The sequence below is a fragment of the Hypanus sabinus genome, unplaced genomic scaffold, assembly GCF_030144855.1.
Source record: "Hypanus sabinus isolate sHypSab1 unplaced genomic scaffold, sHypSab1.hap1 scaffold_628, whole genome shotgun sequence".
Classification (NCBI taxonomy): domain Eukaryota; kingdom Metazoa; phylum Chordata; class Chondrichthyes; order Myliobatiformes; family Dasyatidae; genus Hypanus; species Hypanus sabinus.
This window is the reverse complement of record NW_026781484.1, coordinates 154,041-167,919: the sequence shown is the minus strand read 5'-3', so window position 1 is coordinate 167,919 and position 13,879 is coordinate 154,041. Positions and strand designations below refer to the sequence as shown.

The window sequence follows — 13,879 nt, the reverse complement described above, 5'->3', positions numbered from 1 at the left end:
CAGCCTCTGTCCCACCAAGTCAGTGTTATATATCAGCCATCTTTTTCAACCACTGCCCAGTCTGTATCCCACCACCTCAATGATATATATCAACCATCTTGTTCAACCTCTGTCCAACCTGTATCCCATGACCTCAGTGATATATATCAACCATCTTGTTAATCCTCTGCCCAGCCTGTATCCCACCACCTCAATGAAAAATATCAACCATCTTGTTCAACCTCTGTCCGGTCTGTATTCCACCACCTCAACGATATATATCAACCATCTTGTTCAACCTCTGTCCAACCTGTATCCCATGACCTCAGTGATATATATCAACCATCTTGTTAATCCTCTGCCCAGCCTGTATTCCACCACCTCAATGAAAAATATCAACCATCTTGTTCAACGTCTGTCCAGTCTGTATGCCATCACCTCAATAATATATATCAACCATCTTGTTTAACCTCTGCCCAGACTGTTCCTATTGCTACAATGATATATTTCTGCAATCTCTCTTTTAAACTTTGTCTTCACAATCAAGTTTTGCTTTCCATCTTTTCCAGAATTGTTTTTTTGACAGTTAGGACTACCAGTGGTTTAACTGAACACAGCACGTGGCAGAGTAAAAAGCAGTCATTTGTATTTTAGTTTCACCTTTACAAAATGGCTACAGTGTTAACCTTTGCCATAATGTAACCCATAGCATCTGAAGTTGTGTTTGTTATTTCATTTTTTGTTTATTTTCGGTGAACCATTTCCTCCGTTTCCAGGGTAACGGCCCGTCAGAGCTGCAGCAAGTGTTGCACTTTTTATCGCTCTGTGGTCACCGCCTCTCAGCGTAGAGACAGTGACCTCAGGAGCAAATGTAACAGAGTGATTGATAGTGGGAGAAAAGGATGCTGTGATCATTGACCGTACGAAATGTGTTACACCAGGGTCAGAATGAACTCAGAACTAACAGAGTGGTTGGGGTGGGATGGTATTTACAGTTTAGGATGGCAATCAGTTACTATCTGTGCATTAAAATGAAGAGGGAGAAAATACTACAGTTGCAGGAAATTTAAAGTAAGGAGGAGAAAATACTGGAAACGCTCAGCAGATCGGCAGCATCTTGGACAGTCTCAGTTCTGGAACTGGGTCTTCCACCATTTTTCCTTTCAGAGATGTATTCTGATGTACTGAGTTCTCAGCATTTTCTACTGTATAATTTTACATTTTGTTCCTGCTACACTGCAGGAAACGTGGCAGCCAGCTGTGCTGGGCAAGATCCCACACAGCAGGAAGATTGTGATCAAATGTGCTCGGTTTAGCTGCTGGGATCAGGCTGAAGTGTATCCGCATCCTCTATACAGACCGGGGAACCAGCCTGAGCACCGGCCCCGGCAGCATTAGGTTCCAATTCCAACTCAGTTTGTGAATCGGAAAGGGCAGGAACTCCACGGCAAATCACCGGCACCAAAGCGTCTTTGTATGGGTGATGATATTGGGCTGGTGACTGAGGATATGGAACTGGCAGTATACAGGCTTCAGTCCAGGTTGGTATTTCAATAGCTGGGATCGGAATTTTCTGTCTGCAGTGAAGCTGAAATCCCGGGATGTTGGACATTGGCTAACGGAAGATCACCGTCTAAATTGCCCACTAGGACATCATCAGTCAAGTAATTTGGAGATTATTTAAGAGTTAACTAGGGAGTTAGGTGAAGTTGGGCAGTGACTTTGTTCATCTGAACTTTGTTAAAGTCTGTAACAAGATTCCGCATGGCAGCTGATCGGGAAGGTTCGGTCACGTGGGAGTCACGCGGAGCTGGCGAGGTGGATTCACACCGAGCTCGAGAACAAGAAGCAGAGGGAGATGATTGAAAATGGTTTTATCGAATGGAGGCATGTGACGAGTGGGATGTGTGTGTCAGTGTCGAAACCTCTGTAATTAATTCATGACATTGATTTATATATGAACGTACATGGCACGGTGAGCAGGTTTGAATTGAATTAAATTGAATTGATTTCCTAAATCCTTCACATACATGTGGAGTAGAAATCTTTACGTTACGTCTCGATCAAAATGTGCAATGAAAGTAATTTATAATATATTGAACAGTCCATATAATACAGAGTACACTCAATTGAGCGTGAGTTAACTAGTCTGATGGCCTGGTGGAGGAAGCTGTTCCGGAGCCTTTTGGTCCTGGCTTTTATGCTGCAGTACCGTTTCCCGGATGGTAGCAGCTGGAAAAGATTGTGGTTGGGGTGACTCTGGTCCCCAGTGATCCGTCGGGCCCTTTTTACACACCTGTCCTTTTAAAGGTCCTGCATCATGGGAAGTTCACAACTGCAGATACGCCGGGCTCTCCGCACCACTCTCTGCAGAGTCCTGCAATTGAGTGAAGTAAAGTTCCCATACCAGATAGTGATACAGCCAGTCAGGATGCTCTCAGTTATGCCCCTGTAGAAAGTTCTTAGGATTTGGGGGCCGATACCGAACTTCCTCAACCGTCTGAGGTGAAAGACGTGTTCTTGTGCCTTTTTCACCGCACAGCTGGTGTGAACAGACCACGTGAGATCCTCGGTGATGTGGATGCCGAGGAACTTAAAACTGTTCACCCTCTCAACCCCAGATCCATTGATGTCAATAGGGGTTAGTCTGTCTCCATTCCTCCTGTAATTCACAACTAGCTCCTTTGTTTTTGCGACATTGAGAGGAAGGTTGTTACTTTGCCACCACTGTGTCAGAGAGATGACCTCTTCCCTGTAGGCCACCTCGTTATTGCTTGAGAGGAGGCCAATCTATGCGGTGTCGTCGACAAACTTAATTAGCAGATGAGAGCTGTGGGTGCCGACACAGTCATGTGCAGACAGGGAGACTAAATTCGGGAGACCGGCTTATCAGGCAACAGGTGACAATGAATTTCAAAGACAGCTTGGTCAGTTATGGAGATGGGCTGAGCAATGCCAAATGGTTTTCAACTTGGACAAGTGAGCGATGGTGCATTTTGGACAGTCAAACGAGGTGAGACTGGTGTAGTGAATGGGAACACAACAAGTGTTGCGGAACAGAGCGACCTGGGAGTACAAGAGTACAGTCACTGAAAGTGGACGGGCAAGTATAGAGGGTGGAAATGACGGCTTTAATCATGCTGGCCTTCATCAGTTAGGGCATTGAGTTCCGGATTATGGGCATTATATTGTTGGTGTGGCGACACAGAGTATTCTGTACAGTTGTGTTGACCCTGCTGCAGGAAAGATACTATCAAGTTGGATCGGGTGCAGACGAGATTGCTGAAGATGCTGCCTGGACTAGAGGGCCGAGTCATAGGCAGAGGTTGGCCGAGCTGGATCTTTATTCCAGAGGAGAATGAGGGTGACATTATAGGAGTTGATGAAATCAAGTGGCATAGATAATATGGTTAGTCGTGTTATTATCCCCAAGGTTCAGGATTCAAGATTGTTTACAAATGTAAAGGAGAACAAAATAATTGTTATTCTGGATCCAAAGCAAGTCCTTGTAAATTTCCTCTGTGCTCCCTCTAAAGCAGCCATACAGTTTCCTGTGGTGAGGTGACCAGAACTGAACACAGTACTCCCAAGTGGGGTCTAATCAAGGTCTTATATTTCTGTAACATTACCTCATGTCCTTGAACTCAATTCCATGGTTGATAAATGTCAACACAATATGCTTTCTTATCAACACTGTCAACGTGTGCAGCAGCTTTGAGTGTTCAATCGACACGAACCCCAAGATCTCACTGATCCTCCAGATTGACAGGAGTATTACCATTAATATTATATTATCTTGAAATTTGACCGAAAAGAACCACTTCACGCTTATCTGTATTGAAATTCTTCTGCCACTTCTCTGCCCAGTTCTGTATCCTATCGATGTTGACCTGTAACATCTGACAACCCTGCAGACGATCCACAACTCTCCCAACTTTTGTGTCTTCAGCAAACTTACTAACCCATCCTTCAACTTCCTCATCCGGGTCAGTTGTAAAAATCACAAAGAGAAGGGGTCACAGAACAGACCCAACGGAACACTATCGGTCATCATCATCCACGCAGAATACAAAATATCTACAACCGCCCTTTGCCTTCTGTCTGCATGCCAATTCTGGATCCACAAAGCAAGGTCTCCTTGGATCCCATCACTCATTATTTTCTAAATGAGCTTTCCATGGGGAACCTTAGCTAACCTCTTACTGAAATGCATAGACAGTACTTCCACTGCTCTACCTTCATCAGTGTGTTTTGTTACATCTCAAAAAATTCAATCAGGATCATTAGGTGTGACCTGCCTTCGACAAAGCCGTGCTGACTACCCCTAATCAGATTATGTCTCTCCAAATGCTTACTGGTCTATAATTTTCTCAGTTATCTACTCCCTTTCTTAAACAAGCGAACAACATTTGCAAACTTCCAATCCTCTGGCACACCTCCCCACCTCATTGATGATGTGAAGATCGTCGTCAGGGGATTAGCAATCTCCTCCCACGATTCATACAGTAGCATGGGATTATCTCGTTCAGTCCCAGCGACTTATCTAACTTAAAACCTCTCAAAGGATCCAGTGCATGCTCGTTCTTAAAGTCCATACACTCATGTGTTTCAGTCTGCTGTAAGTCATCCCCACAATTGCCAGGGTCCTTTTCACTGGTGAAAACTGAAGCAAAATACTCAGCATCTCAGAATAATCAAATGATCGGCAGGTTGAGAAACATCTGTTGAGAATGTAGCGGTGAAATGTAACCAAGCTAATTTGCCATTGCTGGCGACCCCCCACAAATTTGTTCTACTTACATGACGTGCCCTCAAATCCAATAATGATTGTTACAAATGTCAGTGATAAGTATTCGATCCTTTATTAGAAATCAGTAAACATACAATCTTGAAGCGATGAAACTGATCTGAACCCAAGTTTAAGTTCAGCGTATTTGAGTGGATAATAACAAAATATATGACATCCGTCAGTCCCCAGCTGGGTAGTGTAGTTGGCCTCCGTTAGTCTCCATAGACATGGATTTGCACCTTGGGAAGTTTCCAGGGCGCAAGCCTGGGCAAGGTATTTTTCTTATGGAAGACCGGCAGTTGCCCAAGCTGTAAGTCTCCCCTCTCCACGCCACGGATGTTGTCCAAAGGAAGGGCGTTAGGGCTGTGTACTGCATGGAACAAAGCACAAATATATAACTGACTCCCTTTGCGTGTACTACACCCCTACTGATGCAACTAGTTACCATAAAAACATCATAAATACACAACGCAGGATGCAATGCTGATAGAGAACAGATACATGGCTCCTACACACAAGTTCAGCTCTGATACAGGGTCTGCCACCTGAAATATTAACATACTCTCTGTCTTGTTGAATAACTCCAGCATCTTATTTTACTTATTTTAATGATTTTTCCCAACTTGTTGTTCTGGATGTATGGCATGTTGACATTGTGTTTACCAAGGTGTTTAACTAACTATCTGAGAATAGCCAGGTGATATGCTCAAAGAAATATTAACCGAATTTTGGTGCTAATAATGGCCTTAAAAGTCCTGCCGGAAAAAAAAAAAACTATAGTGGTTCAGGACAAAATGTTACGATGCTATAGGTAATATTGCATTGTTCAGGATGTCACTCTGTAGACTCAAATCCTATATTGCTGTAGGTGTCAATGCCAGACGATGTTAACCTGAAAGGAGACAGTGAGAATCAGGAGTGACTGAGAAATCTGTATAATCCAGTGACGAGAGGAATCGTCAGCATCGTCTCATCATCAGCAGAAATGTTTCAGCTCACACTGTTGTAACACTTGTCCATTACTCACCACAGCGCCACCAGTGGTAGGAGGACCAAAGCAATGGGCGCTGTCTGCTCAATCTGCCTTGCCATTCCGTAGAAGCAACAGTCCTGGTCCGGGACACAAGATTGGTTCCAAAAAGGGAATTGCCTGCAATGCAGAGAGTAGATACCCTGGAGAATCCTGGTCCAGTGTACAATCCATGGAGAGATCGGAAATGGACATTGTGTGACTGTGGGTGAATGGGCACAGGTGGATCCGGCCATGTCAAGGCTTCAGTAGATCGGCCCAAGATGTTTGGAAGTGTTCGCATCCGTTTAAAAACAATACAGTATTCTCCTGTAATTAATGTCTGACCCTCCTGTTGTTGTTTTGTTTTGTTACAGAACAGTAAAAACTGATCACACCTGTCCCCAAAATGCATCAAGGTTCGAGCAGTGGAGGAGCTCCAGTGACGTCAACATCAGGAAAGGACACGGGTATGTTGGCGAATTATTTAAATTTATAAATACTCTGCGGATTCTGCGTCTGAGTTTAATGCAATATAGGCAATTCACAAAGTATTTGTGAAAACTGAGCAGGGAGATTAGAGAGAGAAAAAGAGAGTTAACATCTCTGGGGGAAACTCAGTCACACATGGAAGGAATACAGTTACCGTCTGCTCCTGCTCCTCTAACAGATTGTGATGCACATTAAAATAGCGAGTTACACCAGGAGACAAGACATTCTGCAGATGCTGAAAGTTTTGGGCAACAAAAAGACACACAAAATATTGGCAGAATTCAGCAGGTTAGGTAGCATCCATGGACAGGAATAAACGGTCAACATTTCAGATCAGGACCACAAGGAATAGAAAGTAATGTGACAATATCTAGAATTTCTGTCTCCTCATTTCCAGTCCGATGAAGGGCCTTGGCCCGAAACATTAATTGTTTATTCTCCTCCATAGACGCTGCCTGACCTGCTGAGTACCTGCAGCATTTTGTGAGAAATCCCAGAGATTTGCTGAGGAAGGGGTTGACCAGGCAGGCAGACAGTAACCCAGAGCAAAGCGGTGGTGATGGACAATACCAGGAGAGTGATGGTGATGGGTTACTATATTCTCAGCAATCAGCAGAGTCCTTTCCAAACAGAGAGGTGTATTCCTGGGGTCACGAAAGAGCAGACTTCAACAGATGGAACTATACTACCTCCTGCACCCCGGCGACCCCTACCCTCTGACCCAAACCTGTTCTCTCCCATATATATATCTCGGACTGTGTTTTGTTTTTTTAAAAAAAATATTGAGTTTTCAAATGATTACAGAAAGAAAAAAATATCTACCCTTTCCCCCTCCCCTTAACCCCTCCCCCCTAACATCCCTATAGAAGAAAAGAAAAAGAAAAAGAAGAAAAAAGAAAAAAAAAAGAAAGAAAGAATGCCTGGATATTGGAAGATCCCACATGCTCCACGGAGTTCATAATAACTTTAGTATATATATTTATTTATTTCCCCAAATAACCAATGTTTTTTATCTTCGGAGCACCTATATAGTTAATCCTGTCTTTTGTAAATAAGGGCGCCAAATGTTCAAAAATGTTTCATATTTATCTCTTAAATTATATGTAATTTTTTCAAGTGGAATACAGCTGGAAATTTCATTCTTCCGACGATCTATACTTAAGTATGAATCCGATTTCCAAGTAACTGCAATAGCCTTTTTGGCTACTGACAGTGCAATTTTTATGAATTCTTGATATTTATTCAATTTGGGTTTTGGTTTTAACCCGTCAATATCGCCGAATAAAAATAATATAGGGTTATGTGGAAGTTGTGTTCCAATAATTTTTTTTCCAGTAAAACTCTTAAATTTGTCCAAAAAGTTGAATTTTAGAACAAGACCAGGTAGAATGTAAAAAAGTACCAATTTCTTGGTTACATCGGAAACACTGAGCTGATAAATTTGGGTTTAATTAATTTATTTTTTTTGTGGTGTAATATATAATTGATGTAAAAATTACATTGCACTAATCTTAACCAGACACTTATTGTATTTGTCATACTATCAAAACATAGTCTTGACCAATTTGTTTCTTCAATTTTAATATTCAAGTCACTTTCCCATTTTTGTCTTGACTTATGGATTCCTTGTTTAATTGCCTGTTTTTGAATCAAACTATACATACGAAAAATATTTTTTTTTTAGTTTTTCCTTTTTGAACTAAAGTTTCTATTTCATTAGATTTCGGCAATAACGTTGTTTGACCCAATTTTTCTCTTAAAAATGCCCTTAATTGGAAGTAACAAAAAAGAGTGTTGTTTGATATTTTATATCTATTCTTTAAATGATCAAATGACATTAATATACCTCCTTCAAAACAATCTCCTATTTATCTAATCCCTTTCTGAAAACAATTATATAAAAGTTGATTATCCATTGTAAAAGGAATAAGTCTATTTTGAATTAAAGATCTCTTTGCTAATAAAGATTTCTTTATCTCATCATCAACATTTATCTTATTCCAGCAATCAATCAAATGTTTTCATATAGGAGATTCTTTCTTTTCCCGTATCCATTTAGATTCCCATTTATATATAATATCTTCTGGTGTATTTGCTCCTATTTTAGCTAGTTCTATTCTAATCCATGCCGGTCTATCTTTCTCAAAAAAAGATGCAATAAATCTAAGTTGATTTGCTTTATAATAATTCTTAAAATTTGGAAGTTGTAACCCTCCTAGATCGAATTTCCATGTCAATTTTTCCAAAGATATTCTTGACATCATACCTTTCCAAAGGAACCTCCTCACATATTTATTTAACTCTTGAAAAAACTTCTGGGGTAATTGTATTGGTAGTGATTGGAACAAGTACTGTAATCTAGGGAATATATTCATTTTTATGGTATTTACTCTACCTACTAATGTTATTAGTAATGTCATCCATTTATCAAGATTTCTTGAATTTTTATCAATAATGGTAAATAATTTAATTTATATAAGTTCTTTATATCATTATCAACTCTTATACCTAAATATTTTATACCATTTATCGGCCATCTAAATTGATTTATTAATCGACATTGACTATAATTTCCTTTAGTAAGAGGTAAAATTTCACTTTTATCCCAATTTATTTTGTAGCCTTGTAGCGGTGTGCTACACGCAGCACTACAATAACGACACGGAGTCGGTAAACTTTCCCATATTCTTCTAATCTAGAGGATAATTTACGCAACGAGTACAATGGGTTTGTTAAATAAAACAGAACATCATCAGCAAATAAGTTAATCTTGTATTCCTCCTGGTTAACTCGGAAACCCTTAATATCTGGGTCCATTCTAATTAATTCAGCTAATGGCTCTATCGCCAACACAAATAAAGCAGGTGATAATGGACAACCTTGCCTCGTTGACCTTGTTAACTGAAATGGTGTTGAAAATTGACCATTTGTCACTACTTTAGCTTTGGGATTAGTATTGAAGGTTTTAATCCATTTTATAAAGGACATTCCTAATCCATATTTTTCCAATACCTTAAATAAAAAATCCCATTCCAATCTATCAAATGCTTTCTCTGCATCTAAAGCAACTGCCACACTCATTTCCTCCCACTTCTGAGCCAAATGAATTATGCTAAATAACTGAGTTACATTATCTGCCTATTGTCTATTTTTAACAAATCCTGTTTGATCCATATGTATTAATTTTGGTAAGCATTTAGATAATCTGTTAGTTAAGATTTTTGCTATTATTTTATAGTCAGTGTTTAACAAAGAAATAGGTCTATATGATGTTGGCTTTCAAAGATCTCTATATTTTTTTGGCAATACTATTAAAATAGCTGTCGAAAAAGATTCTGGAAGTTTATGCATTCTTTCCGCTTGGTGTATTAACTCCATAAAAGCAGGAATTAATAAATCTTAAAATTTTTAATAAAATTGAGGTGGAAAACCATCTTTTCCTGGGGATTTATTATTTTGAAATGATCGTAGAGCTTCTTCGACCTCTTTTAATGCAAAAGGCACATCAAATCGCTTCTGTTTTTCTGAACTCAATTTTGTAAGAGTTATTAGTGATAAAAACCTTTCTATCTTGACATTATCATGTTTTGGTTCTGACTTACACAGCTCAAAATAAAAATTCTTAAAAGTTTCATTAATTTCTAATGGTTTATAAGAAATTTTATTTACTCTTGTTCGAATTGCATTCATCATTTTAGAAGTCTGGTCTGTTTTTAACTGCCAAGCAAGAAACTTATGTGATCTTTCACCTAGTTCATAATATCTCTGTTTAGTTCTCATAATTGCGTTTTCTGTTCCATATGCCTGAAGTGTATTATATTGTAACTTCTTGTTAACAAGTTGTCTTCATTTTTCTTCTGTCATATATCTTTGAGATTCTTTTTCTAATTTTGTAATCTCTTTTTCCAATTGATCTATTTCTATCATATATTCCTTCTTAGTTTTAGAAGTATAACATTATCTGATCTCTCCAATATGCCTTCATTGATTCCTCTTTATCTATCATTATCAATGTCATTATCAAAGGAGAATGATCTGACAATATTCTTGCTTTATATTCCATATTTTCACTCTGTCTTGAATATTCATTGTTAGTAGGAAAAAATCTATCCTTGAATAAGTTTTATGTCTATTTTAATAAAATGAATAATCTCTTACTTTTGGACTAATACTTCTCCATATTTCAATCTTTTATCAATGATAAAGTTAATTTTGCTACTTTTGATTTTGTGACAACCTTTGTTGATCTATCGAAAACTGGATCTAGACAAAAGTTAAAATCTCCGCCTATTAATATTTTGTCATGTGCGTTAGCTAAATTCAAAAAGACCTCGTATAAATTTTACATCATTTTCATTTGGTGCATAAATATTCATAAGAGTCCATATTTCTGAAAAAAAATGGCAATGTATAATTACATATCTCCTCGTCAAATCAATTAATACATTTTGTATTTTAATTGGTAATTTTTTATTAACCAAAATTGCAACTCCTCTCGCCTTTGAGTTAAATGAAGCTGCAATAACATTTCCAACCCAATCTCTTTTTAATTTCTGATGTCCTTTCTCTATTAAGTGTGCTTCTTGTAAAAAAGCTATATATATTTTCATTTTTTTAATGTGTGTTAAGATTATTTTTCTTTTCACCGGTCCATTAAGCCCATTAACATTAAAACATTAAAAATATAGTAAATTAGTCATTATTTTTAATTGGGTTACTCCAATCTATAATAATACCTAATCTTTCAACTTTCGTGGAACCTTGGGGAATCTTTTTAAAATTCTCCATGCTGCTATGTGTGTCCCCACCAAACATCCAGGCAAAAAAAGATAGAAGAAAAATAGAATATAAAGAAAAAAACAAAATTCCCCCCTACAAATGTTGTGGGTAAAAAAAGAACACAACATTACCCCTATCTGTTGTACGGGTCATGGCAATCTCCATGATTACACACGTCAATCCCGTAGCAATCGATCCAAAGCTCCTCCAGCTCCCCCGCGACATAGAAAAGTATATACTTAAGAAGAAAAAAAAATTCACTGGGTTAAATTCCTTTTTTCTCTTCAGAAGGTTATAACTTATATCAGGATAGAAAAGAACTGCTTTCCCTTCTATCATCAATGTCCCTTTACTCTTTCTGGCACAGTGGGCAGCCTTTATCTTGGTATCTTAAGCATTTTATCAAATTTGATTGCGGATTTTGATCAGCTTGAGGTCTTGATCTTAAGGCTCTATGAGTCCTTTCAATTTCATTTAGACTTTCTTCCATTTCCAAGTTTTCAGGGGTCCATTTTTGAAAAAAAACTATTGGATCTTCTCCTTCTATATCTTCTTTAAGTCCAACAATCTTAATATTGTTTCGTCTACTAAAATTTTCTAGCTTATCCACTTTTTCCAACAATGGTTTTCTTTCTGATGTCCAGGCAGAGATATTATCTTCCGTTTTGTTCATTCTTTCAACCACGTCTTCGGTTGTGGCTTCCAAGTCTGTAATTCTCTTTCCATTTTCCTGTCTTTTTATCATTTTATCAAACATAATCTCCATATTTACCTTTTTCTGATTTCTTTTAATGCGTTTATTTTTTCTAATTTACGCATTATTTGCATCAAAGTTTTTTCTATATTTCCAGAAAAACTTTTACCTCCATCTTCGTCTGATTTATCCAGAGAATCTGAATCTGCCGCAGATTCACTTTCACTTCCGGTTTCAATCGTAACTGGGATTTGTATTTCAGGTTGTTCGCGTTTGCGCATGTTCCTTCCTTCACGTTTGCGCAGTTCTTGTTGGACTTTTTCTTTGGAAATGGTCGATGTTGCCGCAGTTTCCTGGTCTGTATCACCGCAGGTAAAATGTACCTGAGCCCCGGTTCTCTGGCAGCAGCGGGCCTTGATTCTGTTCCAAGTTGCGTTGTCTTCACGGTAGTAGTTTTCTTCATCTTCTGTTTGTGAGACACAGTTTGAAACAATCCGGAGTAGTTTATAAGTAACTTTTAGAAAGTATTTACTAACTTTTCTTCACGTAAGCATTAATTTACTGATTTTTTACGGGAGAGCTGGTTTCCCGCGTCTCGATCCTACGTCATCACGTGTCCCCCCCCCCCTCCCCCGGACTGTGTTTTGTTGTGATCTTCAGGTTCCAGAGAGAAAGTTACCACCCAGTATGGTGTTGAAATTTCTTTAATGCTCCCCATTTTCCCCACAGGTCCGAGCTCAGTGATCACCAAGCTCCTGGCAAGTTGTAACGATTCCCAGCTGCTGCGGTTGACGGATATCTACCGGGACAGGCTGGAGCAGGCGATGGAAGGAGGGGTGCACGAAGTGAGCCTGGCGTTAATGGCCAAGAATCAGTTCAGTGTACAGGAACATCGGGTGAGTGGGAGAGAGAATGAGTTTGAATTTTTGCAAATCACAGGACTGATGGGTGCCGGAACTCTGACTCATCGGATATTATATTAGATAAAGGAACAACTGGGAAATAAATGCTCTACATACAATCCCAGACATGTGAATCTGAACCAGTGATAGAAAGGGGTGAAAAGACCCCGCGGAATGGTGGGTAGCTGCTCAATGTTCAGAGTGAGTTGAGTTGTGTGGGCTTACAGTATTAAATTGAAATAATACAGGAAGTTTTGGTTTGGGAAGAACGTGCAGCGTGATGGCAGGATGACATTGAAAACTGGGACATCATCTGTGGGTGTTACAAGAGCTTGAATGTGTTCTGTTCTGAGTGGAGATGATAGTGTTTCAATCCGTAACTGCAGACAGTGTGGATCGGGGAATACTGCCATGTTGTAATGTGTAATCACTGAATAAACCTCCACTGGAAAAGGCAAAGGAAAGGCATCAGGTGTCAGCCGGTAATCCGCTGTCATGTTGGACCCTGGCGGACTGAGGAGATGAATCACATCATCTTTTCTGAAACTTCCCAGAGACTGTTCACGCTGATACAAAAACCCTGCTGACTTCTTTCTTCATCTGTGATCGTTATTTTCTGATTTCTGTTTTACACGGTCAAATCCGGTGAGGAATTATTTATGGATTTGGAGCCACGTTAACAAAGCGGTCACAGACCAGCCAGGATCTCATTAACTGGTGGACCAGGTTCACGGTGAATGTCCCTCTGTGTGCTCTGCACTCAGAATGTACAGTCCATGTCCAGACAGGATCAGCACCCGTCCGGGTGATCCCGTTACAGAGCACATCATTTACTTCTCATTCTCTGTGTGAATCTGTCAGTCCCCAATATGTTCACTGTTACTCTTCACAGAAAATCTCTGATCTCGCTGATAAGGGAGAGCGGGCGGACAGTTCTAAACTCCTCCTGAGCCTGGTGATGGAGAAAGGCTCCCGCGCCCGGAGGGTGATGTGGGAAACCTTTGTGAAAATGAGGATTGGTGTTCCAGAGATGGACAAAATACTGAAGGAAATACAGGAACATGGTGAGATAATATCAGCGATTAATTCAAATTTGGATTGAATACAGTACATGTTACAATTTGACAAAAATGATTTCCTCAATTTGTTTAAATTCAAACAGGTTGTGATCCTTCCCATCAACCAATTCCCGCTCAACATTTACTAAAGGTTCTCAGTGAGCTGGAAGGTAAGTG

At 39.3% G+C, this 13,879-nt stretch overlaps 1 protein-coding gene across 2 annotated transcripts in view; it reads left to right on the top strand.

The window, feature by feature from the left end:
- LOC132389691 (NACHT, LRR and PYD domains-containing protein 3-like) overlaps positions 1 to 13,879 on the top strand; it is a 49,007-nt gene that overhangs the window by 20,367 nt on the left and 14,761 nt on the right. For both annotated transcript variants that reach the window (XM_059962247.1, XM_059962248.1), the window contains exons 3-6: positions 6,155 to 6,247; positions 12,472 to 12,638; positions 13,537 to 13,708; positions 13,807 to 13,872. In XM_059962247.1, the coding sequence (XP_059818230.1) occupies positions 6,187 to 6,247; positions 12,472 to 12,638; positions 13,537 to 13,708; positions 13,807 to 13,872 (466 nt within the window). In that variant the 5' untranslated portion in view covers positions 6,155 to 6,186. The remainder of the gene's footprint in view (positions 1 to 6,154; positions 6,248 to 12,471; positions 12,639 to 13,536; positions 13,709 to 13,806; positions 13,873 to 13,879) is intronic.